The 26,448-nt window shown below is 57.7% G+C and overlaps 7 protein-coding genes across 7 annotated transcripts; 3 read left to right on the top strand and 4 right to left on the bottom strand.

Annotated features, from left to right (window-relative positions):
• Positions 1–346: 346 nt before the first annotated feature.
• Positions 347–8,203, top strand: TRAVEDRAFT_143628 (FH2-domain-containing protein). Its single transcript, XM_008037350.1, has 24 exons — positions 347–703; positions 788–1,135; positions 1,195–1,721; positions 1,772–2,527; positions 2,581–2,997; positions 3,048–3,298; positions 3,350–3,418; positions 3,473–3,632; positions 3,696–3,809; positions 3,862–3,981; positions 4,045–4,122; positions 4,176–5,142; positions 5,198–5,547; positions 5,603–5,686; positions 5,737–5,875; positions 5,930–6,057; positions 6,110–6,382; positions 6,434–6,868; positions 6,918–7,351; positions 7,411–7,431; positions 7,478–7,534; positions 7,591–7,966; positions 8,018–8,089; positions 8,150–8,203. The coding sequence occupies exons 1-18, from the start codon at positions 469–471 to the stop codon at positions 6,623–6,625; spliced, it is 5,208 nt and encodes a 1,735-aa protein (XP_008035541.1). The 5' UTR covers positions 347–468; the 3' UTR covers positions 6,626–6,868; positions 6,918–7,351; positions 7,411–7,431; positions 7,478–7,534; positions 7,591–7,966; positions 8,018–8,089; positions 8,150–8,203.
• Positions 8,204–8,559: 356 nt separating this feature from the next.
• TRAVEDRAFT_163039 (RNA polymerase I-specific transcription initiation factor RRN3) lies at positions 8,560–11,296 on the top strand (the record flags this gene model as incomplete). The annotated part of the gene is made up of 6 exons (XM_008037349.1): positions 8,560–8,788; positions 8,842–8,906; positions 8,957–9,251; positions 9,299–9,588; positions 9,648–10,616; positions 10,678–11,296. 6 exons carry the CDS (start codon positions 8,560–8,562, stop codon positions 11,185–11,187), a joined length of 2,358 nt encoding a protein of 785 aa, XP_008035540.1. The 3' UTR covers positions 11,188–11,296.
• A 301-nt stretch (positions 11,297–11,597) lies between these two features.
• Positions 11,598–15,623, bottom strand: TRAVEDRAFT_116288 (LNS2-domain-containing protein; the record flags this gene model as incomplete). Its single annotated transcript, XM_008037348.1, has 9 exons — positions 11,598–12,519; positions 12,571–12,810; positions 12,863–13,005; positions 13,059–13,241; positions 13,318–13,654; positions 13,709–14,429; positions 14,489–14,629; positions 14,692–15,328; positions 15,381–15,623. The coding sequence occupies 9 exons, from the start codon at positions 15,621–15,623 to the stop codon at positions 11,598–11,600; spliced, it is 3,567 nt and encodes a 1,188-aa protein (XP_008035539.1).
• Positions 15,624–16,150: 527 nt separating this feature from the next.
• Positions 16,151–16,749, bottom strand: TRAVEDRAFT_117214 (uncharacterized protein; the record flags this gene model as incomplete). Its single annotated transcript, XM_008037347.1, has 5 exons — positions 16,151–16,222; positions 16,278–16,293; positions 16,348–16,375; positions 16,432–16,520; positions 16,595–16,749. The coding sequence occupies 5 exons, from the start codon at positions 16,747–16,749 to the stop codon at positions 16,151–16,153; spliced, it is 360 nt and encodes a 119-aa protein (XP_008035538.1).
• A 390-nt stretch (positions 16,750–17,139) lies between these two features.
• On the top strand, positions 17,140–21,126 carry TRAVEDRAFT_163033 (uncharacterized protein; the record flags this gene model as incomplete). The annotated part of the gene is made up of 4 exons (XM_008037346.1): positions 17,140–17,262; positions 17,320–18,528; positions 18,586–19,832; positions 19,889–21,126. 4 exons carry the CDS (start codon positions 17,140–17,142, stop codon positions 20,874–20,876), a joined length of 3,567 nt encoding a protein of 1,188 aa, XP_008035537.1. The 3' UTR covers positions 20,877–21,126.
• A 460-nt stretch (positions 21,127–21,586) lies between these two features.
• Positions 21,587–23,138, bottom strand: TRAVEDRAFT_69946 (WD40 repeat-like protein; the record flags this gene model as incomplete). The annotated part of the gene is made up of 8 exons (XM_008037345.1): positions 22,956–23,138; positions 22,739–22,888; positions 22,549–22,687; positions 22,326–22,498; positions 22,103–22,275; positions 21,952–22,038; positions 21,815–21,893; positions 21,587–21,757 (listed from the first exon to the last, which is right to left on the bottom strand). Exons 1-8 carry the CDS (start codon positions 23,055–23,057, stop codon positions 21,587–21,589), a joined length of 1,074 nt encoding a protein of 357 aa, XP_008035536.1. The 5' UTR covers positions 23,058–23,138.
• A 241-nt stretch (positions 23,139–23,379) lies between these two features.
• On the bottom strand, positions 23,380–25,044 carry TRAVEDRAFT_163028 (uncharacterized protein; the record flags this gene model as incomplete). Its single annotated transcript, XM_008037344.1, has 3 exons — positions 23,380–24,369; positions 24,424–24,682; positions 24,741–25,044. 3 exons carry the CDS (start codon positions 25,042–25,044, stop codon positions 23,490–23,492), a joined length of 1,443 nt encoding a protein of 480 aa, XP_008035535.1. The 3' UTR covers positions 23,380–23,489.
• Positions 25,045–26,448: the final 1,404 nt, after the last annotated feature.

Raw genomic sequence — 26,448 nt, 5'->3', positions numbered from 1 at the left:
AATCACTGTCACTGAATACGCTCAACGCAGGACGCGGTGCTTGAAGTTGACGACCCTAAATTCTTCGTTGTCCGAGAAAGATTAATGGTCTGAGTCCAGTTGAAGTATGTAGTATGCAACGGCTTTCCCAGTACTCGGCTTCGATATATTCAAGTGATTTGTCGCGACTGGGAATTCGGAGACATGGATGACGAAAGAGAGCGATGGGCGCCTATTCCGCGAGGCTCTGGCCCCGAAGCGTTGCAGCCACTTCGCCTTCGCCTCCACCACTGCCCGGGCACAGGGCCCCTCCTTGCTTTTTTACGCACCTCTCGGAAACTGCTCGCCGTATAATTTGGAAAGGACTCGCTCTTTGGAGGCGCTCTCATTCCTCGGAACCTGTATACCCTCTAAGCCTAAGCTTCTCGGAGACCTCAGAACGCGCGCCAAGCCGGTCGCCTAGGACTGACCTTCTTAGTATATGGACTCATGTCGGCCGACCCGCTCATAGTGCCTACCATTGTCCCTGGAGGCTCGCTGCATTTTGCGACCATCCCGGCAAACGGAACGGTACAAGAGGTACTCGATACGCTCATCGCGGATGCGGATGCCGTCGCGGAGGTACTTGGGAACCTCGAGCCGTACGGCTGGGCCGTGCAGCGCATCCGTAGAGAGCCCAATGGACGACAATGGGAAGAGGATGAGCTCGAAGCTCTTGGGAACGGTGAGTGTACATCGCTTCGCGCGCATGGCCGTGTCTACAATACAGTGGCTGATGAACGAGCTACGCGCGGTGTCTATGGGGCAGGCATCCTACCTCCGTCTACAGCCGTTGCGCCGCTGCTAAACGCGCCTGCGCCCGCCGCAAGATCCCAAAGGCACTTCTCCGCATTCCCGCTTACATCGCACCTACACACACCTACGCTCCGCCTCGTCTCATTGCACCCCTTCTTGGCCGTCTCGGTCTCGTTCCTACGCGTGCCCGAGATCCACGATGGGTACCTTTGGAAACTATTCATCTCGAGATCGAGCACCGCGCGCAATGCTGTCGACACGGTGATCGACGAGCTCGGTCTGACCAAGGCCCTCCCTATACCCGGAGGCGGCGCCCTTGAATATGTCCTCGAAGAGGTCTGGGCCTCCGGCCACAGTGAAAGTGAGATTCGTTACCGCGCGTCATGTATTGTACAGCAATTGACAATCAAATGCACTCAGAGGCGACCCGAATACCTTTCGAGACCGTCTTGTCCGAAGTCCTCGAGAATCCTCTGTCTACAAACCCCTATGGTTCCTCCGCTAGCCGGTCCTTCCGCTTCTGTGTTCCTGACGAATGGTATCGTCGATCTAAATCAAGGAGCACGTCTTCAACATCCACAGATGTTTCCGAGGATACCATTCGGAGACTTGCGGATCTGCAAGAAGACGAAGAAGACGAAGAGGAGGGAGGAGACGGGACGGCCAAGCAGAAATCTCTGGAGATGGCAAGTTCTCCAGATACTGCCCGTGGGTTTATGGCACCTATGGATTGGCGCGGCTCGATCTCGCAGAACCGATTCTCTAGCATACTGGACGGCTGGATGCGCCCACAGAGCCCGGTGTCCGAGGAGCGGACGACGCCAGAGCGCAAGATCGTAAGTGAGCCCAAACTCGTGGAGCACAAGACGGGCGACAATACTGCGAGCAGCCCTGCCGTCGAGCCTTCCACCAGTGGAGTTGACCCTGCAGAGTTCGAGCGTATGCTTGTACGTTCTCGAGGACATGCACATATTCGTTGTTCATTAACACTTTTCAGGACGACTTGGGGCTCAAGGGCCCTAAACGAGAAGCTATGTACCGCCTGCCCCCGGAGCAAAAGCGGTACCTGCTCGAACAGAACCAGGTGTCTCGCGCTTCGACTCTGTCTAGGAGTGCCGGTGCTAAGGCTAGCAAGTCTTCCGCTGCACCGTCAACTTACGGCCCTGCTAGCGCTGCAGCCATGCTGCCCCGTCTCGTGCCCCAACTTACTGGCGATTCTGGCATTATGAAGCGGTTTTCCATCGCGGGATGGAGTACCGGGTCAGTATCTCCTCCCAGCGGCCCGCCAGATTCTCCTCGCTCCAGCGTTGATCTAGGGAGCAAACGAAGAGATTCTATAGTCTCACTCAAATCCCCTGCGGAGAAGGCCGTGGAGCCCGCCCCTCTTCTACCTCAGTCCACCGGCAGTATGTGGACCAGTTGGTGGGCATCCTCTGGCGGAGAGAAGGGGGCGGCCGGAGACAGGTCAAGGGAAGCTGAGAAGACGGCCGGTTGGTACGCCTCCGGGATACGCAACGGGCGCACAACGGACACCAAACTTGTCAAGCATCTGATCTCACTTCGTGTTCATTTGTCTACGGCCAACCTTGCGTGGATAGAGGAGTTCGTTACGACGGAATCTGGTATGAACATCCTTAGCGACTTGCTGGCACGGTTGGTCAGCAAAGGAGGTAAACGCAAGAAGCTGACGGACATCGAGGACACCGTTTTACTCGAGACGATCAAGTGTCTCCGTGCGCTTCTGAACACAGAGGTAAGGTTAACTCAATACTTACAGTCACGACAGCTATTCACCATAGCATGTAGCCCGGCTTTCGGGAAGTCCTCTCCCATCCGACGCTCATCACGCATATTTCCTACGCCCTGCACGGATCCTCAGTCAAGCTGCGAACGTTGACGTCGGAGGTCCTCGCAGCGATTTGTGTATTGTCACTGAAGGAAGGACACAAGGCCGTGCTTTCGGCCATGTCCGACTACCGGGTCGAATTCGAGGAAGCGTTCCGCTTTCAGGAGCTCATCGCGTCAATGCGTCTGCCCGAGATATCTGACGAAGACGATGCTGTGAGCGATGCTGGGTATGGCACCGAGGACGATGGCGCGTGGGAGGCTCGGACAGCTTCCATGGCGCTCATCAACGCGTTGACGAACTGCCCCGACTCACTCGAGGACCGCATCCTACTACGAGAAGAGTTCAGCCGGAGAGGGTTGAACGAGGTCATCGTGGTATGTAGAAGTCTTGCTCACGCGTCGAATTTCTCTTAACAGTTCCACAGACGTTACGGTACATCAAACCGCCCGAGTCCCTCGTAACTCAGCTCGACGTATACACGGAAGAGAAGTTCGAGGATGAGGAGGATATACGCGAGCGCGCAAGGGACGTCATGGACAACCGTCGATCCCGCACGGAGTCCGAAGCCGTGCTGGACGATTTGCTACGGATCGCCAAGCAGCATGAAGAGTTGTATCCGATGATGCTGGCCACGCTGAAGCGTTATGGGGATATCTTTGAGAGGGATATGGACTCGTAAGTGCGTCCGATTGTGATCGCCGTTTCTACTGACAGTTAGGTACATAGACAGCTGAAGGCGGATTTGTTCTCTGTTCTCGACAAGTTTGTGGAACAGGCCGCACTTCTTGACGACTTGTGAGTTTATGGCAGAGGCAACACTTTCGGTCTTGCAGTTGACCCCTCCTATAGCGACGAGAACTGGTGTGCCTTCCTACAGCGCTTCGCCGAGTCCGTGCAACATGTCACCGGGCAGGTTGTCGACGTCAGGCTAGCTTCAGATACGGATCACTCTCTCTTGCAGGAGGAAATTGACCACCTTCGTACGACTGTGGACAAACTCAGCGATGAGGTACGGCTTACTGCTGCAGCATCATCCTGCAAACGGCTCACACCAGCTGTTCTATACGCACAGCGCTCTCAACTCCGTAATGAGCTCGATCAGCAAGTTGCTGAGCTTAACACGTTGAAGTCAGTGCCCTCTGTGCCAGCCTCCATCGGACGAGGCGCCGGTAGGGGAAATCCTGAGGTTCGTTATGCATCCTTTTGAGAGTATCATAGTGTGGCTAAAGCTCCCTCAGTCTACTCAGAACTTCCACGGGCTCGTTCAGCGGCTCGTGCAGAAGGAGAAGCAGGTTCTTCAGCTACAGAATGAGCTTGACCGCGTCAAGGCACAGAATCCTACAGAGACACGAGAGAATGTAAGTGTATGTTCCTTTGGGGACGAAAGTCGTACTGACTCGCCGATACCTGGAAAATGACAGGACGACAAAGCGAAGCGCGAACGTGATCGAGTCAAGTGGCATGCGTTGAACGAGGAAATCGCGAATCTGAAGTCATCGGTATGGCATGCGTACTTCAATTCGGTTCGGTGAATTGACAAGTCCTTGCACAGTCCGGAGACCTTGAGACAACGATAGGCATCAAGGAGAAGGAGATCATATACCTCAAGCGCGCACTGGAGTCTGTCTACTCGCGCTTCCGTTCCCGCGAAGAGAGCAGGGAGTCCGAAACCCGCGAGGCCGACTTTGACGCACAGGCTATGGCCAGCCGCGCGATTGACAGCCTCACGCGGAAGGACGAGGAGATAGCTGCCCTCCGCAGTGAGATAGAGGATTTGAAGGTCCAGCTCGCAGCAAAGCCTAAGTTCATCACGGAGAAGGACTACAAGCAGAAGGTAGCTCCGCCACCACCGCCACCCGTGAAGCCTATTCGTGCTACTACTCTTCCGCAACCGATCAGTGGTCTGCCAAACGGTAGCAACTCCCTACCACCTCCACCTCCACCGCCACCGCCACCTCCGCCACCTCCCCCTCCTGCTCCGAGACCGCCGCCATCACGCACAGTATCGGTAGAGTCTCTGTCTCCTGAGCATGTCCTCGCTTCACCGCCCCCTCCGCCCCCGCCTCCTCCACCACCTCCTCCACCACCTCCGCCCATGTCGCCTTCTTCCGTGGCATCCGGCCCTCCGCCACCACCACCGCCGCCACCGCCGCCACCTCCAGGGTCAGGTATGGGTCCACCTCCTCCCCCGCCACCGCCACCGCTGCCTTCCATGAACGGCTTTGGTGGCGGTCCTCCGCCGCCGCCACCACCACCTACTGCGTGGAGGGCTGGTCCACCGAAACCCGCTCGCCCAGTCAAGCGCCTGAAGCCGTTTTTCTGGAACAAGTTGAATGCTCCGGCTTTGCCATCAACAGTATGGGGCGAGATCCCACAGGAGGCGACTTTCGATTTGGGAGATCTGGAATCAACGTTCGCTATCGAGAATGCGCCGTCGTCGAGTTCACAGCTGAGCGTCACTTCCCCGAAGAAACATAATGTGACAACAATGTTGGATATCACTCGTGCCAACAACGTTGGTAAGTTGGCCGTTGCATTTTGTCGCTGTATCGTCACTGATACAGCGTTGTGCAGCCATCATGCTCTCCCGTGTCAAGCTTGGTCTATCTGAGATCAGGAAAGCGCTTTTAGAGCTGGACGACTCGAAGCTGTCTGTCGATGATTTGCGGGCGATTAGCAGGCAGCTACCCACTGCCGAGGAGGTAACAAGGTTGAAGGACTTCGGTGACCTCAGCAAGCTCGCCAAGGCAGATCAGTACTTCGGCCACATCATGACCATACCGAGACTCTCCCAGCGGTTGGAGTGCATGCTGTACCGGCGCAAACTCGAGTTGGAAATTGAGGAGATACGTCCGGACTTGGATATTGTTCATCTAGCATCGCGCGAGATGCGATCATCCCCTCGGTTCAAGCGTGTACTACAGGTGAGAACTCGCGCATATATGAACTAAAACAAAACTAACCGCTGCCGGAATCGAGGCTGTTCTCGCTGTTGGCAACGCTCTGAATAATTCGACATTCCGTGGAGGTGCCCGAGGCTTCCAATTGGACGCATTGCTGAAGGTCTGTCTTCCACAGCTGTGCATTGCATGCGGATACTCACATCACCACAGTTGAAAGAGACAAGAACGGTCAAGGCGACTCCTGACTGCCCTACCCTGTTGCACTACCTGGCTAAGGTACTGTTGAGGAGCGAGCCCTCGACGATCACATTCATTGAGGATATGCCGCACGTAGAGGCTGCAGCTCGAGGTGGGTCTATATGACAACCCATCCTATGGACATGAGCGCTGACTGCCATGCTAGTCTCCGTGCAAACTGTCGTACAGTCCGTGCAGTCGCTCGTGGGTGGCTTGAAACAAGTCAACGAGGAGATCCAGGAGTTGCGGCGAGCGCAGCCCATTCCCCAGGATCGTTTCGTGGTAGTCATGCAGGTGAGCACGTCTCCCAAACCGCTGTCATGAGGTCATGCTCACGAGCCCCCAGCCTTTTGCCCTGCAAATGAGTGCCGCTGTCGAGTCTCTCAAGAACATGGCGACCCTCTTGGAAAGCGACCTACGATCTCTGCTCGCCTTCTACGGGGAGACACCAGACTCTCCTGAGGCTCCTAAGCCCGAGGATTTCTTCGGCCTCATCCTGTCGTTTTCGTCGTCGTTGCAGAAGGCTGCGCTCGAAGTGCACAACGCTACGCCCAAGATCGAGCCCCCGCCGACGCCCAAGATCACTATCGACGAGCCCTCAACACCGCCTGCAGAATCGGTGAGCACGTCTCGATGGTGCCTCCACGGCAACGTATTGATAGTGCGACAGACAATCAAGGGCAGCGACGCCCCAGCGCAGAACAACAACACGTTGCGGGCCAGTCGCTCATTCGGCCGTGGCGACCTCGACCAAGCCATCCGCAGCATGCGGTCTGGGAAGCGGAGAGAGCGCGCCCCGCCGTCGCGGCCGCTCAGCAAGATCTTCATCGACGGCGCACGGTCGAGCCGCATCTTCGAGTGAGCGCCCGGCGCGCGCACGACGTCCGCCCCAGAATCGAGTACTGGCGTGTATCTCAGGTATATTGTAGACTATGCTGGAAGGGAATTTGCTGTATCTCTGCACCAATCTAACGACTGTAATGACTTATACCTCGGCTTCTTCTGTTGCAATCCAATCACGATGTCATAGTATGATGTTGTTGAGAGGCGTGACTTTGTCGCATCGCTCGACGCACTCCAGGAAGAACTTGAAGAAGCCGTCCACCTATACGCCATGAGCACCCTCGGGTCGTAAACAGATTAGAGACGCTCACATCCACTTTCTCCGCGACCATGCAGTTCCTGCCATTCCGTCCCCACGAGTCATCGCACGCGCGGTAGTTCCACACGTCCACGACCGTCTCCCCAGCGGTGTGCGTACCACTGAGCTCGACGTCCACGCGGTAGCGGCGGCATGTGAACAACTCCGGCGAAGCGACGTACGCGATCGTGAGCGCGTCGTGTAGCGGCGGGCCGTCCGTGAAACCGAAGGTGGACTTGTATGACTCCGTAAAAAAGTTGATGAGCGTGGAGAGCATATAGCGGAGATGCGTCGCGGGTGCGGGGAGCTCGCCGAAGGGCGAGAGGGGCGCGCGAGGGTCGAGCAGCGCGCTGTGGACCGCGTGTGTGACGATTGCGGTGTGGGTGACGTTGAGCGGAATCATGGTCTTCTTGACGGGGAGGTCAAGGACTATCTGTGCGGCCTCGGCTGTATGGCTGTCAGCATAGGGAGATATGACTGTATACAATGGTCATGGAAACACTTACGATCGCACAGAATATTGAACTCTATGAGGTATGAGTGACTCATTCATCTGACCACTGAAGAACCTACCTGCCGAGGCTGAGCGGTTGCCGACGCCAACGCCACCTCCCATGAAGACAAACTCCTCTATAGCCCGATCGTGTCAGACGCAATGCAAGCACCGTGTCAAATCGATGGCCTACCAATGCATTCTACTAGCTCAGGATAGACACTGACGAAAAGCGCGAGGTTCGTCATAGGGCCGGTCGACACTATGGTGAGCTTTCTTCCGATACCTCCCTTCCACTTCATGTGGACAGCCTTAGCCATTCCCTCCAATGCACGAATAGATTCCCCATTCGCGATTAGCCGGGCGCGAACCTCAGGGCTGTTCGCAGGAGGCAGACCCTCGACGCCGCCTAGCCCATCAATCCCATGGATCTCGGGATCGTGTCGCTCAGGCCGTAGGAGAGGCTTGCTCGCACCCGGGCAAACACGAATGTGTTCGGCGGCGGCGAATGCGTAGAGACACCGCGCTGCGTTGTTATTAGTGTTTTCCACGCTCGCATTCCCGTGCACCTGGGATTAGTTGAATATGGCGTTTATGTTAGGGGTTGGAGCATAGCGCACAGTCGATATGCCCAAGAGATGCACGTTCAAAGAATGCAGTGACAACAAAATGGCGGTAGCGTCATCGTGTCCCTGTGTATTGCGCCGAGAATCAGTGGAACTGCGCTGATGGAGACGTCGTTGTGTACTGACCGGGTCGCAGTCGAGCCAGATACTCCTCATGGTGGATTGCAAGATGCGATTGGCACCCTAGTCAGTGCCGCGAAATTAAGATCTTACGGCTGCTTATCGCACTCTAGCGATCAGCGTCACGCCCGCTAGCAATAAGACTGCTTCTAATAACTGTTTAATTATACCCGGTCATTGCTGAATTCAACCTGTTAAGCACCTTGTGGGCGTATGCTTATAGCCCGGGAGAAGAGCAGCGATGCAAACACAGCAGTCGCATAAAGCAATCGAGGTACTGGACCCATCGGGCGACTAACCATAAATAGGCGAAGCACCGCTTACATAATCCATTTTTTGAGAACATGGAGCAGAGCGAAGCGCACACGACCCTTGTGTTCTGCCATCGCGGCTCCGACCACATCTACCAGTCACCGATGGACCCTCACTCCCGCTTCTCCCACTTCAACTCCCGGCAGACAAAGGCGGGCCCCCTCGCCTCTTCATCCCGCTTCATGGACCCCGCCAAGCTCCCCATCTCTCTCGACGGCTTCACGTCCAAGAAGGGTTCCAGGACCCAATCTACATCGAAGAAGCCATCTTCTGCGGCTCAGGCTACGCTCTACGTGGAGAGACCGATAGTCACGAACTCACGAATCAAGCAAGGTGTGTCGTTGGTGGTTCAGTCAATGTGGCTACCGCGACTGACCTGGATGAAGATGAGCAATATAGGAAGGACATGCACCTCGCCTTCGTGAATAACGCTCTCCAGCAAAAGTCAATGGTCAGATCCCTGCTCTCCCTCTCTCCCATGCCTTCTGATAATCTCTACAGGGCATCAGTGACGCATTCGATGAACTGGTAGACCAGTTTAATCCAAGGAAGATCACCCCAGACGCGCCTTCCCCCGCACCTCAGCTGCGATTGTGGCTACTAGCACTATCCCATGTCGTCTCTCGACTGGAGCGTGTTCACTCGTCCCTAGTGGAAGCCATCGTTACTTTGCCATGGACGACGATGGACACGGGTTTCGCCAGGACGTATACAAACTTCATTGGCATGCTGGTCAGTGCAAGGCCGGAATATTTGTCTCTCGTATTGGGGAAGATAGCCCAGGGGCTAACCTACCGTATGTGACCTCAATGTATACCGCGTACCGTGCTTACCCCGTTACAGAGTCGGGCTTACAAGCATTGAATGCCGGTATGCCCGAAAGCTCCTCGAAGCCCCTCACACGGCGGATTGTATACGATCGCATCCACTTCCTCTTGCGCCACCTGCTCTCTCTGGTGCCTACCCTCCCTTCTACTCTGCAACCGCTTCTGGCCCGCAACTTTCCGCATAAACGGCAGGACCAAACTGCGCAGGTCACCTACATCCGCAACCTCCTCCGGGTAACCGACTACTGCCCCGAAATTGCGGATCGGATTCTAGCCACTGTGATTGACCGTGCTATCCAGATTGATGTAGGTCGTGTTCCTATATGCGACGCTGTATCATGCTTATGACTTTCCGAATCCCGTAGGTTGAGATCCAGGTTGAGCTGGAGGAACTAGAGGAGCAGCTGGAATCACAGGAGCAGAATGAGATGTTCGAGCTAGATCCGTTCGATACTGTACTGGGTCAGGAAGGGGATGAAAGCGATTCAGACGAGGAGGACGGCGAGGATGACAACTTGAGTGACCTCTCGTCCGACGCTGGGGGTGACCCGGACGACGAAACGGACTGGCAGGTGGACGAGACGACGAACTTTCAACATATACAGGGCATGGTTAACAAGCTCGACTCCATCCTGAAGATCATCTTCGACCACTTTAACCAGACCCATGCCATCAACGATCCCGTACTCAAACTTCTTCCATCCACTCCATCCTCACGATCGGACTCTTCCTACTTTCCTAACGAACCCCCACGAGCCATCTCACCTGCAACCCTCGAAGAAGGCAAGGCTCTTCGCCGCGCCCAATTCAACACCCTCCTCTCTATCTTCGACCGCACGATCCTCCGCACCTTCAAGTCGCGCTACACGCAATTCATCGTCTTCTGGTACTCCTCGCTCGACCCGGAGTTCGCGGACCTCTTCCAGGGCATGCTCGTCTCCAAGTCGCTGCTCGAGGAGGACCAGCCGGCCGTCACACGCGCCGCCGCGGCGAGCTACATCGCATCCTTCGTCTCGCGCGCCCAATTCGTCGACCGCGACGGCGCGCGGCGCGTCGTCGCCGTGCTCTGCGACTTCTTGCGCGCGCGCCTCGACATGTTCATGGCCGCGGCGAAGGCGGGCGTGCAGGGCATGCACATGCACGTCGCGCAGCACAGCGTGTTCTACGCGGTCGCGCAGGCCGTGTTCCTCATCTTCTGCTTCCGCTGGCGCGATCTGCTGGAGGACGTGGACGAGGTGGACGAGTTTGCGCCCGCTCAGGGTCCACCGAAGAAGTGGATGCCGGGCCTCGACGTCGTAGAGCGCGTCGTCGCATCCGAGCTCAACCCGCTCAAGGTACGTTCATCAGTCTATACAACACGATCTGCCAGAGTACTGACGCGCGATGCTCCTGCAGGTCTGCTCGACGAATGTCGTAATGCAGTTCGCTCGCGTCGCGCACGCGACAGGGTTCATTTACTGCTACTCGATCATGGAGGCGAACCGCCGCTCAGAGTATGCGCCATCGACCCCGGGCGCTGCGAACGGTGCTGCCAGTGGGCGCCTGCCCAAGGGCCTGCGATTCGAGCACTCGATGACGGCCGAACTCAACACATTCTTTCCCTTCGACCCGTACAAGCTCCCGCGCTCGGGCTCGTACATCCAAGGCGTCTACCGCGAGTGGTCGTCGGTTGCCATCGACGACGATGAAGACGAAGATGACGATGACGATGAAGACGAGGAGGAAGACGAGGGCGCGGATAATGCGGAGCATGAGGACATGGCGTCGTCTCAGCCCGTTGGCATTCTCGTCAATGGCGTACGGGCGCCATCGGAGACGTCAGACGATGGGCTCGGACAGTCATTCGGGGGTATGAGCATCAGCCCTGCGCGAGCGGCGCATCTGCAGCAGGTTATCGTCGCGTAGTGGTCATTTTCTCTCTCTTTGGGCTACTGAGGCGCATTCTTACATCTACTGCTGTGTTCGCTGTGTCGTTGCTACATGTTCGCTATATATGATATACAATCCTAGGACCATTCTGACACGTTGGAGTGAGGTTACTCTAGAACACTAGAGCCGTACAGCACCATATTGTGTGCGAGAAGCTGACAGCCGGTGCACCGTCGCAATGCGCATACATACTGAACAACGTTGGCTTCTACCTCCGGTGAATATGTACGAAGAGTCAATCGTGTCAATATGGGGCCTGAGTCGGTACATCAAGAAAATGCAAGGGGAACGTCAACATTATGTGTGCCGTGTCCGTCGTGGGTAGCTACGTGATGTGTATAGTGTACGTGCCATGGCCCATTATCTAGGAGCATCACCAAATGTGCTCAGATGTAATCCACGTTCTTCATCTCTCCAGCCGCAAACAACGCCTCGTCGAGGGCCTCGTCCGGCACATCTCCCTCGTTCTCGCCTTCGTAGCCGTGGTCCTCGTCCTCCTCCTGCCCGAACACCATCTCGTCGTCCGACCCCGGCTCCGACCCAGGCAGCGACCCGGGCATGCTCGTCAGGCTCCGCCTCCGCTGGCGCTTTCGCCGTAGCTTCTCGATGTCGTCCTCGTCCTCATCGTACTCGGAGTCCGACTCGTCGTGCAACGTCGGGCTATCCGAGCGCGGGCTTCCCAGCGTAGACGACGACGATGTCGTGAGGTTCGCCAGCGTGCTGCTTAAACGCTCGAACGACGTCATTTGCCGGAGGCGACTCTCGTTCGTGGAGTCCCCGTTTGTGCGTGTAGGCCGCGCGATCCCAGAGGCCTGTCCTGCCTCCGTGGCAGGTGGTGGCAGGTTGAACTGCTTCGAGGGTTGCCGGCTGGAGACCAGACTGAAGTTCCGCAGGCGCGCGAACGTGCTCTGGTTTGACGTGTCCGAGCGCGCGCTGAGCGCAGGCGAGGGCGGAGAGAGGTCAGGAAGCGGGAAGTCCTGGATCGGCGCCTTCCAGTAGTTGAAGTCGGTGTACTCGGACGCCCACTTGCGGTTGATAGGCGGGAACATCTGGTCGACGAGGTCCGTCATGTGGATGTAGGACGACTTGTACCCGGCGAGCTCGAGGAGCTCCATCTTGACCTCCCCGGAGGAGTCGATCGTGAAGATACGCGAGCTCGGGATGTTCACGCTCCGGTAGGACAGCGCATCGGTGATTCGGTTGCCGAAGCCTGCGTAGAACGGGTTGTGCGTAGGACCGCCAAACAGCTTCTGGACGTCACGTAGACATGCCATCTTGAACACCTCCGGCTTGCGCATGATGACCTCACTGGCGCGAAGTTAGCCCACGGCGGTAGTGTCGCACGGCCCATGGACGTACCGATGCAAAGACGCCATCAAGCGGTCGGGGCTCATAATGACAGGTCCCTCGGGAAGTTGGTAGTCATTCTGCTTGATTCCCTTCAAGTATTCTCGGGTGGAGTCCGCTTGCCCGATGGCGCGGGAGGTCAGGTACAGGATCTTGTATCCGTTCCGGCAGATATCGGTATACAATTTCGCAACACCCATATGCGTCCAGTCTCGGCCGATCATAGTAAAGACGTGACCGAGGGCGTCCGACCTATTAACGGGGCATGAGTATTTGGAATATTGACGAAAAGCGGTCTGTTCACTTTGTAATGGTGCCATCGATGTCAGACACCACAACGGAGTCTGTGTAATCCCAGACAAACAGGCGCGCACTGCATGCCGCTACTCCTGTCGCCGACAATGAGAACGTCACCGAGTTCGCGCCGGGTTTCAGGTTCAGCGATTTCTACGTAAAGCATGGTGAGTATGCGTATATGGGCACAGTACGGTCCTACATACCAGCTGACTTGAGGTCAACCGCAAAGTCTTCGCGAACCGTTTGTGCTCCTCCGGCTCAGGCGTGCCCTGTGTTGGTGTACTAGATTGGGACTCAGGCGTTGCAGGCTGCGGAGGTGCTGATACAGACATTGCTGGCCGCCGCACCGGCGTCTGGAGCATGTCCTCGGACGCTGCCGCTTGCAGCTCGGCCTGGGCACGCACACACATCTCGATCAGCTTCAGGGCAAAGGACTTTGGAAAAAAACTATCTCACCGCAACGTCCGCTGGCGGTTCTGAGTTTGTATGGCTCATTTCCGGGCGCGGGCCCTCCGTTTGTCGACTCCGGCTCCACCAGCGTACCCATGAAGACGACGTCGGCGCCCGGTTCGGGGAGTTGTCTGCAGCAGTCTCGTTGCCTATTGCGGTGGCGGAGCGTTTGGCTCTCCGATCCGGGGAAGCGGGCTCGTCGCCCTCCGACCGGACTCCCTCGTCCTCCGAGAGCAGCGAAGGCGAGGTCGGGCGGGAGGATATGTGCGAGTGCTTGTCGCGTAGAGCGGATTCACGCCAAGTGACGAGGGCGTCCATGAGCGGGGAACCATCTTGTCGGCGGATGTACCTGGTTTGAATTCAGGTCAGTATCTGGAGAAGGCGCCGTGTTGCTGGTACATACTTGTCTCCCGCCCATCTCAATACGAGATTTGTTTCGCTTACGATGTACTCATCACGCATGAACTCGTCGAAATGGACTTTGCCCCGCTCGAAACGCTTCTCGTCCTCAACCTCGTCTTCACCACCCAGGGGTCCGCCGGCAGTCTTCTTGCCATCGACTGAGTCTACGAGCGCAAGCTCGAACTCGACGGCACGTCCCTCAATGAACACCCTGAACCGTGTAGAATCTGCCTTGTCCACGGTCAGCCGCCCACCGAGACCATACGAGGTGCTCTCGTCCGGCTCTGGCTTCACTGGAATGTCAAGCGAGCGGTTGAGCGCGATCTGCTCCGCCTCAGGGACCTCTGACATCATGCGGCCCTTACCCTTGCGCGGCGATAGGTCGACCGAAGCCCCGGTCAGGTGCGAGTGCCCGTGTGCAGGCGAGTGTCCGACGTGTGGAAACGTCGTGCGTATGGGGGTCTTCTGCGGGAAGTTGCCCCATTCCCACGTGTATTCCTCCGTGTCGGGGGAGTGGATTGCGGGGAGCGTCGAGAGGTGCGGGCGCGGAGCGTTGCTCCGCAGGGGCGTACGCACGGCGACTTGAGAGGCGTCGAGTCGGGAGGTGGAGGGCACCGGATAGTCGTCGTGGTCTGGTGGGGGCTCGGAGGTTGCACGGAATGGGGGGAATGGGACACCGGCGGACAGTGAAGGAGGCGTGGCGGGTGCGGGGGAGGGAGTGCCTACAAGGGACGGTCAATGAAGTGTGTGGCTAGCAGTGGAACGTTGGGGGCACACGTACGTGATGGACCTGGTGTGCGGTTTTGACTAGACGTCTCCGAACCCGATGAGCCTCTTCGCCGTTTCGACTTCACCGTTGCGTCTGAAGTCTCGCGCCCATGCGACGATTGTGCGTGGTAGCCTTCCGTATCGAACACCATGTCTGTATCAATCTTGCAGTAAGATAGTGATACTACGCGCGAGAGCAAGCCTGAATTCACTCACTATCGGTATACCGCACTTCGGGTTCGTGTGCTTTCTCCATTTCTCCTTCTGGCAACACTTCATCACCCTTTTCCTCCGTAGAAGGAAATGCGACAGCCGCGTGCTGTGTCGCATTGAAAGTGGCGGCGGCTTTATCCCTGACAAACTCGCTCTGGCTCTTCTCCGTCTCCTTGAGTGCCTCGAGGACCGTCTTGTCCTTCAATTTATCGGTCTCATTCCTCGTAACCTCATGCGCAACGCCGACCATGGCCTTTCCGAGCTCCGCGGTACGAGAGAGTAGAGACGGGCCTTTAGGGCTCTCTTCCGGCACCTCCTCAGACTTCGCAGCGGGTGCCGGGGCAGCGGGGGACGGGTCATTGCTAGGCGGGTTCTCCGCGGAGGCATCGAGGTCAAGGAACTCGGGCTCTTGGTTGCTCGCTGGAACGTCTTTCGCTTCTGGTGATGGTTCACCCGCGCCAAAGCGCCCCGTGTCGCGAGTCTGCGCATTCGTCTCCCCGGGCTGGGTGGCTTCAAGGATGGGACTTGTGACGAGAGACTCCGGGACGTCCTCGTCGGTCTCGAACACGAAGAAGGCTTCGCCGGCCTCTCCGATTTTCATCGAAAATGGCACGAGTTGACCATTGACGAACACGTCAACCTGCAGCAATGTGTTGGGGCGTGTACCTGACGCGCGGGCCGAGCGCACGCACCTTCTTGTCCTGCGGCCGCAGAACCTGCCACTTCCCGAACCTGACGTGGAACGGCGAGCACACATACTCGGTCTCCTCGTCTGTGAGCTGTCGCGGGGGTGCCTCAGGGAGGAGCTCGCCGAGGTGCGTGGGCCTGCGGACGACGATGACGTCGATGGCGCCTGTGAGGGTGGACGGGTTGAGGTCCTTGTAGTACTGGTACGGCGCGCTGATGGCGCTCACCGCGCCGCGGATGTAGTTCATCGCGCGCGTCGACGAGCAGGCCGGGGAGGGGTGGGGGTGCTACGGAGAGAGGATGCCGCAGCGCACGGTGGTCGTCGGATGGGGAGAACTCTGGTGCAGAACCCCAGCAGGAGAAGGCGCTGAAATCGTCGGACGAGTGCGCCGCCACGTGCGTACCACTGGCACATGTTATTCGGGCGTTGGAAGGTGTTTTTCGATATCGAGAGCGACCGTCGACCCGAGACGACGTCAGACATGTATCATCAATGTGCATGCATGCGGTGCGTTGTAGCGGATTACGACTTATCGCCGCTGCAGCAGTGCGGGAGCGCAGCATGTTTACGATCAATGTGGGAGGACTTCACAGACTATCTACTGAAATGAAAAGCATGTCTGAACTACATACTTGACTACTGCGCACGGGCGTGCAGGACTTGATACTCGCAGTAGCAACGTGACCCAGGATAGAACAGTCCAGAGACACACAAGACTGACACACGGAGTTTCATGATCCCAGAAGATGTATTGGCGCAAGATACAGTGCACAATCAATGCCCGTGGCCAGCCCGGCCGTGTTCCTCGTTGTATGGCTCGTGGTCGAACAGAGGGCCGACGGGAGGCTTCCGAGGTATTCATGGTGAGCAAGAGTATCGAACTAGGCCAAACGAGACATACCGGCAGGTTGCGTTCCCTAAGAGCAGCGGCGTCAGTGTCATTCACAAGCTGTGAGTAATATGAGACATACCACTTCGTGCCGTCGGGAGCCTCGGCGGCTGAGTAGTATACCCAATCAACACCAGACAATTACGAGGAGAGTCAGTATACTCACGGCGGTAGGGATCGGGATGCTTGCGCGAAGCAAGGGCAGCTTCGGCTTTCTCGAAGATTTGGATGAGCGCACGGGGGTCGTGGACGTCCCTGAGTGCGCGCAAGAGATGACAAGATGAGATGAGTGAGCCGTGTGTCTGACAGTAGAGAATATGCATGCGCACCTGTTCCGGTCAAACTCTGCCCGGATGGTGAGTGCACGGGCCCTCCAGAGGTCGCGTTGAACAATCCAGTTGAGCTCGTTTGTGAGGATGCGGCGGTATAGTGATTTCACATAGGACCTGTTGGCCGCTGTGAACGGCGCAGGGAGGGACGACATGGTTCGCTGCTGGGAGCTCGTTGCGCGCTTCCCCGCTCGTCGACGGCGACTTGGGCGCCTGCGTGGTTTCGCACAGCGTTATGCCCTGTGACTGCGTCACGGGAGACGCGGCCACGTGACAGGCGTGAGGCGCTAATGAGCGCCTCGGCGGTCGCTTATTTGGGCGGTATTTGTCTGTGTGGGTGTGGGCGCCTGTCGGGGGTATTTACCACGGTTCGAATTGGCGGGAAGGGGCGCAGACTGACGTTCGCAGTGGCCATCCTCCTCTCTTCACGACCGCGACTACTCTTCCGCTCGACGGCTCGCCCGAGGCCTTACGCCACCACGCTCAACGCACACGACGCTCCCTCAAGACCCTGATCGTCTCAAGCCTCAAGATCTCACGCCAATATGATCCCTCTCATCCCAGCTCTCGCACTTGCTTTCGTCTCGTTCATATCCTCAGCGTTCGTCATTCTTCGCATTCTCATCCCCATCTTGCCACCACACCCCCTCAGCCGTCGAGTCGCCCCTGTGAGTACTACGCTTCTCGCATAGTCCCATGGGAAACTGACAGCAAATTCTGCCCAGTCCGAATTTGGTCTTCCTAACTACCGGTCTGTCTCTCCTGCAGATAAGAGCCACCTCTGGCTCGCCGCTTGCGACCTCCTGGCTCTCGCAATCTTCACATGGCAAGTTGTGAGCGAGTCCTTTGGAAGTCCTGTGGATTATGCCATCGCCCATGATCCCGCTGCCGCCGCCAGGCTCTGGTTCGCCATGACATTGAGGCAAACGTGCCTCTTCGTCGTCTCTGCGCTCACCCTCCTGCATGTGCGCATGGGCCGTCCCGTTGCGTTTGGAGGCAAGCACTGGATGCTCTGGGCACCTACCCTTGTTCTTGTCGCAACTTCAACTGCCCTCGCTGGTGTCTTCGCTGCCACCAACGTCACAGGCCTCTTCGTCGGTCTTGTCGCCTACTCCACTTCCATTGCGGTCTTCAGCAGTGTTGTGTTTGGCTGTCTCGTGGGCACCCTTGTTATCATCAAGCGCAACCTTGCTTCGTTCAACGAAATCCGTGACCCTTGGCCGCCGGCGAAGGAGATCGAGGAGAAGCCGCGCCCGTCCTTTGCCACCGAGGACATTGACGCACTCAAGGATGGCAGCTCCTGGATCACCTCGCGCGCCAGCTCCCGATGCGAGAGCGTGTCCGCGTTCTCATTCTCGACGCACTACACGCACCACTCTCGCGCCGCGTCCAACGCCAGCGCGCGCATGCTTCCCAATCCCGTGACCGCGTCGAACCCTTCCCTAGCGCCCAAGTCGTCGTTCTGGTTCAACCCTGCCACTCCCTACAGCAGCCACGAGACTGTTCCCCCGGTGCCGCCTCTTCCTGCTCTGTACCGTCCGGCATCCACCACCTCGGCCCACATCAACGATGACCCCGACCCCTTCAAGCGCCAGGCTCCTCGCATGGGCTCCCAGTCGTCTTGGCTCACCGAGCCCTCGGTTTACCAGCCTACCCTGTCCAACTGGTCTTTCCCCGCCACTCAGCCTCCGTCACCACCTCTTACAACTGCTACTCTTCCTGGCCTGGGATCCGACATGCTGCCCTCCACGGCTGTGTCACGTCCCATTACACCAGCCATGGCTAGCGCAGAGGTGCTCGGTGGGTACGGCTACGTTGGGGAGAACAGTCAGGCCGAGAAGGGATTCAACAGTTTCTCTTCCCAATCGTCCGGTGACCTCGACATGACCATCTATCGTACTGCTGGATGGCTTCTTATGATTTGGGTGCCTCTCGTATGTGATCACCAATTTATTCATACATGCAACAATACTCACTGGCTTGCTTTACAGGGTCTTGGCCTTCCTTACATGTTCATGGTTTCTCCTGGTTCCGCTACAAGTCCTATTGCTTCTATCCTGCTCATGCTCTCTGTCACGCTTTCGTCGCCCCTTTTGGCTATCAACATCTTGTTCCGGTCCCCGATTCCGATCCCCTCTGGTCTCTTCGACACTTACAGCGAGCCCCCTTCTGCTGTCATGCGTGCGCCGTCCCCGCAGAGCACCCTGCCATCGTACAAGGCATCCCACGAGTACAAGCGCAGCGGCAGCGTCACCGTTGTCGAGGGCCGTCGCAGCACCGATGTCTGGCTCACCAATGGCGACGCTGTCGACGGCAGAGGAAGGATTGGTCGCGCATTTGGTCTCCTCCAGCCTAAGCCCAAGCTCGCGGTTCTCCCGCCCGATGGCGAGAAGATGCAACAGGAGCCGCTTACTCCGCCTCTGCCCATGCAGGAACGCTCCCTTCCTCCCACTCCCGCCCAGTCTGAGTGCAGTGCTGAACTTGGTCGCACTCGTACGCGCAAGGAAAGCAAGGCAAGCTCGTACTACTCCGGTGCATCTGAGAGCGCGGCGTTCCAGACACAGATCATGATCGCTCAACGCCACTACTCTGCACTCGCTACGAGGATGGTCGTTCCCCCGTCTCCCACCGGCGAGCGTGCCCCGTCCATGGATGAGTCCGCTATCGGTGTTGCCGTCAGCGGTGTTGAGACGCCTCAAACCCAGAAGGCGTCCCGCCCGTCGCAGCATCTGCGTGTACGCTCCGTTTCCTCGATCACTGGCGGCAACTACGGCGAGTCACGCTTCCCCGTCAGCCCTCCTCCCACGTCTCCTCTTCCGCCTACCCCGCCCTCCGTGCGCGAGCGCAAGGCACGTCTGCTGTCTCACCGCAAGTCGCAGTCGCAGTCCTCGTCCTCGGTCGGCTTTTCCTTTGGCCCCGTAGGTGGCGACGACATGGCGGAGATCGATGCTCTCTCGGCGAAGGTCCTGCCTCTTCTCATCCCAGGTCTCACTATCGGCACGGACATGCGTGTGCGCGACGACTGGGGCCTGCCGTCTCCGTATGACAAGCACACTCACCAGACTGGCACCATGAAGAGCTCGAGGACCGTCCCCGTAGAGATGGGTGGATTCACCAGCGGCTTCTCCACTGACTTCTCGTCGGTGGAAATGCACTCGACTCCGCTCGACCAGAGGAAGGGGCCGCCCAGGCAGAAGAAGACGTCTATGCACCGCCGGCACCACTTTAGCTTGCCCAGGTATGTCCCTGACATTGTTACAATATCCTCCGTACTGACATACCTGTACCATTCAGTCTTAGCCTCGGGAAGGATGGAATTCACGCACTCTCGACTTGGAGGAACGATCTCAACCGCGCCCTGGAGAGCAAGCTCGTGTCGACACCCAGTGACCATGGTCACAGGCGCAACACCGTCTACGGCTGCGAGCTCGTTCCCAACTCTGGCTCGCACCTCAACGTCGTTACGGAAGACGATGAGCTCCTGCGCCCCGCTTCCCCTGCCCAGCCCGAGCGCCCGGTCTCTGCTCAGACGTTCGGTCATGACGCGATGGAGGTCCCGGCTTGGGAACCCAGGGCGAGCTCGCGCAACTCTCTAGCCACCCTGATCACCGCGCTCGACCAGGAGCTTCGCATGCCGCTCCCGCCGCCCTCCGCCGCGTCCGAGGTCACACTCTTCGACCTCGAGAACTTTGAAGCCGAGGGTCCGCTCGCGTCCAGCACGCCGCACGAGTCCCAGCGCACGCAGCCCAAGTCCAAGTCGCGCCACGTCCCGCCTGTGCCGAAAGTGCGCGACGGCGCGTCGTCCTCGAACCGCCGCTCGAGCATCAAGTACATCGTCGCGGACGAGAACCAGCCGGAGTCACCGCGCATCGAGCTCGCGCCGAAGCAGGGCTTCGCGCAGTGGTCCGCACGCGCGATCCGCCCGCTCGTGCCGAAGTCCCCGAAGTCAAAGGGCAAGGGCAAGAAGGTGGCGACGCCGAAGCTTGCATCCGCGCCTGCTGGGGGCCTCCGTCCGCTCTCGCTCCTCCAGGAGCGCAACCTCAACCAGGCTGTCAACGAGACGCGCCCACTTGCGCTCGGCAAGAAGAGCAAGGTTACGGACGAGAACGCGGACCCCGAGGCTTCTGTGCAGTCCAAGGGCAAGTCTGTGCTCAAGCCCCTCCGACTCTCGCGCAACGAGACGACCAAGGAGCGCGCGCAGCTGCGCAAGCACGAGGTTCTCCCTGAACTTGTTGTTCGCCCTCCCTCTGAGGCGGAACGCGGCTACTACGGCTACGCCTGAACCCCGAAGACTCAAGACCATCTCACTGACGCTGAACCCTTTCTGCGCTGAAGATCTTCACATCGTATATACCATTTGCTGTTGAGTTATCACTCTGATTCCTCGTCTCGCTGTTTTTGCACCTCTTCGTCCCTCGCATCATCGCTTTTGTCGTTTGTTTTTGTCTCGTCATCGCTACTCCGTCTCGTATCTCGCGTTCTGATGCTGTTCTCACCTCACGTCGTCTCAACGCTTTAAAACTCTCAATCACCCCCCTATGCCATCTATGCGTTCCTCTCTGTTGTGTCTATGTTTCACTGCTCTCTCGTCCCATACATACGTACGTCCAAGCTGTCTCCACTACTGTCTATACCGTCTCCAGTCTCACGTCGCACGCTATAACGCTCGCATTGTCTGTTATGTCGTACGAACCCTGCTCCTCGCTTTTTCCACGCACGCTACGCGTGCCTCCCTTGCTGTTCCCTGTCGCATTACTTACCGCTTCCGTGTCAGTACTCGTTTACTCGCACATCCCCCGCCCAGTCTCGCATAGCTAGTCTACACGTCGCTGACGCTTGTTCTCATGCTTTTCACTCCAGCGCAAGCTCGCTCTCGTGTCGATATTGCGCACCTTTGCAATTGCATCTCCGTTATCACCGCACACACAACGATCGCGGTATACACTGCAAGCGTAAGAAGTACAACATAAAGTGCAGAGATACAATGGTAGGCTACATCCCAGGACCGAACAAGCTGACCCAAGCTGTAGGTGGTGGGCCGCCCTCTCTGATCTTCGTCTGGCCACAGTACGCGATGATATGTTTTGATGGGTGCCAGGAGACCGTGACTGAAGGCCCTTGGGCAGCCACGCGATGCAATGGCACACCAGTCTCTACCGCGCACTAGATAATATCAGACGTCATGCCATAAAGGTGGAGTGTGTGCGGGAGGGCACTTACAATGTCGATGTAATTGCCTGCGTTGGCAATCGCGATGAACTCTCCATCGTGCGAGAAGCTGAGCGCGGTGATGGAATGACTGGGCGCAACATGGGTCAGCGGCGAACCTCTTAAGAGTAGCAGGGGACAAGACTTACTCGCACGCGGTGATGGTCCGCACGCATACCCACTCGGACACGTCGAACAGGTTCACGATCGAGTCGTTGCCGCCCGACGCGAGGTATCTGTTCGAGGGGAAGAGAGAACTAAGTTCCGCCTTCCGCGTCGTGTCGCTACTTCCTGACACACCTTCCCCTGGGGTCTAGGGCAGCTGCCACACAGCCGCCGACATGTGCCGGGGTGCTTTGTACGGCGTTCAATGCGGGGTAGTCGAGCGTACGGAGGGTGTGCTCCGACTGGTGCGTCAGGACGATGCCGTCGCCGACATGGTTGAATGTCGCTGTAGACGCAGAAACATATTTCTGAGGAGGTCGTGAATGGTGGCATGGGTAGCAGGTAGGAATATGCGTACCCCTCCAATGTCAGCGTGGTGCCATTGATCTTTCGTGTCGTCTCCCTCTTTGCCGAAGGTGAGCACGCCCAGCTGTCGGCTTAAAGTCGTGTACAGGATAGTCTTCCCGTCGGGCGCGTAGTTCAATTGCGAGGGTGCTAGCTTGAGATTGAGCTGCTGCACGTGCCGACTTTCTGCGACCAGTGAGACAAGGGACATGGGACAAAGTCCGGGGGTAACGCACGTCGACCGTCCCAGAAGACGACCCTCCTGTCTTTCTGACTTGATGTGCAGAAGAGTTCCGGGTGGGTAGGGTTCCACGCGAGATAGTCGACGTCGTCTGTGTGGCCACCGGAGTAGGTGGTACATGAACGCGTTTCCAACTGCTGCGAGTCAGAAAACGTTCAGGTCCAACGGTGGGGTAGAACACGCACGCTCTTTTCCGGAGTCCATATCCTGACAACCTTGTCAATCCCGACCGCGCCCAGCTTCTTGCCGTCGCAGCTCCACGCGACGTGGTTCATGGCTTGATGAGAGGATGTGAAGCGCATCTCGCGCGGCCTGAAGGCGGAGAAGACAGGAGACTGCGAGGAAGAAAGGCCATGGTCACCAAGAGTCCCTAAGCGTATAGCGCAGTCAAGATGTTCGTACGTGGACACCGCGCACCGCGAACGTAGTGTACAGCGGCGGAGAGGGTGGCCTCTCCGGGGGCGGGATCTCCTCCTCTGCTGGGGCTGCGAATTGACTGGCCATTCTGAGAGTTGCGCGCTATGTGTGTGATAGAGCTTTACTAGGAACCAGCAGCGTGTGCGGAGAGCTTGAGCAGAGCAGCGCGAGAGCAGAGTGGTGGAGGAGGCAGAGAGTGGCGGAGCCGGACGGCGGACCGTGCATGACGGTATGCGACGATCGGTGCGCTTCTCATTTTGGCAAGTGTTGTCAGTCGTCGCTTCGTCGTACAATCTGCACCCGCAAGAGCCACCTTCTGAGCGGCGGTGTTAATACCGCAATGACATTCTGGACCACATTATACCGAGTACATCCTAAATTACATGTTCCGCCTGCAAATAGTACAACCCTTCTCCTTCACTGCAGTGTCCAATGAAACCTTATAGCGTCATCTCCGTAGCATGTCCACTGAACCTAACTCAAGAAACTCCGCCGTCGCACAGCAAACGGAGTTCGATGTCATGCTGCCTGGTATCCCGGTGGTGGTTCTATAGCATCCCGCAGTTCGAGTGTCATCTGTTGCTGCAAGATCTTCATCCTCTCCATTTCCGCTCGCAGTTCGTTCAACTGGTCGCGCAAGACGGCTTCCGAGGTGCCTTCGTGCGGCGGTAATATACTTGACGTCGGTGGTGTAGAACCAGGCCCTAATTGGGAGGGACCAGGACGATCCGCGGACGAGGACGTCTCAGCACCCGGCGGCGCGTCGGTGGAACGCCTCGTCGCCAAGGCGTTCTCGACTTCTTGTACCCGCCGCGAGAGCTCCGCCTCGCGCTCCGCGATCTCTTTACGCGCAAGGCGCGCCATCGAGTTATCCGGCCCTTCGAGCCTCGTCTCCCCGCCGACCTGGACGATGCGCGGCTGCTGCCCCCGTGAGAATGGGTCTTGGTTGGACGAGGAGATTCCCATGAGGGGCACATCGGAGTCGGACGGCGAAGGTTCTCGCGAATGCCCTTCTGAGCTTTCATGATAGCGCGAACGAGGTGTATGTGGATACGGATGGCTAGATGCGATGGACTCCTCGTACGGCAGCGATGCGACCGATGAGGCGAAGTTCATGCCTTCTCTGCCGCCTTGCCCTTGCGACCGTCGGTTTGGCTTCAATCTGTCGCTATGGTCCGGTTCGTAGCGTTTCATGAGGCGGCGCCTCCTGCGAAGGAAGACGAAGAGCAGCACTCCGATCGCCAGGACCGCAACCGTCCCCGCGGCCGTCGCGCCCGCAATGACTCCGACGTTCGGCTGACTCTCGCGGGATGCATCGCTGGAAGCCTGTCCAGACGCAGTCGTGGAAGGCGATGCCTCCAGGGGAGATACAGTGGTATTCGCCAGATCTGAATTCGTCCTTAGCCGAAACATGAGCAAACCTGACGTGCAGTGAGCAGGCGGGCGAACTTACGTGTAGAGCGCATAATCGAACAGCATCCGCGAGTAGCCTACCGAATTGATTCGCAACGTGTGGTTCCCCTCGGGCACGGAGTAGTTGAACACCTGGAAGTTGTAATGGATCTCGTAATCTCCAGCCGCGTCCGTCTGCCCGCTGACGTCGCGGAAGAACTTCCCGACCGCCTGACCGTCGAGCTCGAAAGTCATGTTCGACACGCCGATTTCGACGCGATCGACCTCCGAGATGATGCAGTACACGGATATCGAGTTTCCTGCCAGTACAGCCGACGTGAGTTGCGGTACGCTAAGGACTCAATAGGAGTGCCGCACCTTTGAAAACGAGGTCGATTGTGCGCGGTGGCGCGTCAACGGACGAGCCGACGGAGTCATGCCAGGTACCGTTCCGCACCATACTCGGGTCCGGGTTCACGAGGCACGCATCGTCATCGGCGACGCACGGTTGCCCCTGTGACCACTCGGCGGACGGGGAATACACAGGCAGCGCCCCTGTGGCCTCGTCCCCATACGTGTCGTCTATCGCGATGGTGCGAACGGCAGCCGCTACCAGACGGATAGCGCAGAGCAACACGAGAAGATTGAGCAGTGGCACTACATCGAGGATTATGCGACTCATTCTGACGAGTGAGCTTCCCTGCGAGGGGACACAGGTGTATGCAAGCTAGACGGCGAGCAAAGGAGAGGTGTAACTGGGAGAGGAACCAAAGCTGACGGCGACACATCGAGACTAGTTCCGCGCAACCTCCTTGACGTGGCCAGATAAGACAAACGTGGATCGCTTGGCTACCCTTGACATCTGAAAGTCTTCTGTGTAGCCCTTTACCGCAGCTAATGAATAGCTGGCCCACGTCCAGCGACAGTCAGAGCAACCGGGAGGGATTGACATGACTGACCGCGTCAGTCAGAATGAACGCCCATGTCCCATTATGGTAATTCTCTCATCCCAGTAGCGAACGTAGCTGTGAGGCTCATCGACACTGCTCGGACGTACGGACAGGTAAAAATCTGTCAGTTCGTGGTGAGCGACGTAGATGGCGGAGAGATGCGATTTACAGAGACAGATGGGGCTCGGACTTCGACGACGCATCTGAGAGGCCGCCACGCTCTGCACTGTCGTGGCATACCGCGGAAAGCCCGAAGTAAGCGGAGGCCGGTCGGTGTGTGGCACTGCAGCAAGTTGTAATGCCCCGGAAAACAACGTCGACGACGTATACCATGTAAATGGCGGACTTACGCCATTCTTGCAATTGTATGGGGGTTCCGTAGAGTATCAGAGCGTGTCGTCAGATTTGAATGCGACTGCTCAGTGCAAGGTGTCTAGCGGGACAACGTAAGCCAGAAGTCTCGCTCGGATGGTTGAAATATATGGCAACTGAAATTGAAAGGGTGCTTGACAAACGACAGTCATGTCAGAGACAAGAGAGCTCCGAGCCGCGGGCGCACCTCACAAAGACACCAGCGCTTGATAGGATTCCACCGGGGGTGCTCCGTGGAGAAGGGGTTTATCGAGAGAAGCGTGTGTCGGCGTAGATTTGAAGTACCATCCCAAGCCGGCACTGGCAGACCGGGATGATCGTATGGTCCATGTAGATGGGATACCCGGCGTGAGGACGACCGGTAGGCATTGCACGCGCGCCCAACCTTTGCCGCTTCGAAAGTGCCTTCTAGTGCGCACGAAGACCATGAATCCTAAACAGCGCCCACAGCCTTACGAGCATGGGACCTACCGTGACCGAGTTTGCGAATGGTCTCGGCTTGCGCAGCTGCGCAATCAGGAGTACACGGAGGGGCATCCATAGGTTTGGGCGATACACCACCGTACAAGGTTCTTCCATTGACCTAACGCACTACGTAGTAGTGCCTGGAGAAGCCCGCCCTGCACCCATCCAGTCAGCGACGTCACGTTAGGTACAACTATGAACTCACCACACACGAGATAGCGTCCGCTTCAGGCGTCTACACAGCCGAGGGTGAGGCCGCGGGTCATGGTAACACCATTCACCCTGGGCAACACACCGTC

Source organism: Trametes versicolor (assembly GCF_000271585.1).
Source record: "Trametes versicolor FP-101664 SS1 unplaced genomic scaffold TRAVEscaffold_3, whole genome shotgun sequence".
Taxonomy (NCBI): Eukaryota; Fungi; Basidiomycota; class Agaricomycetes; order Polyporales; family Polyporaceae; genus Trametes; species Trametes versicolor.
This window is presented reverse-complemented; position numbering and strand designations above follow the sequence as displayed.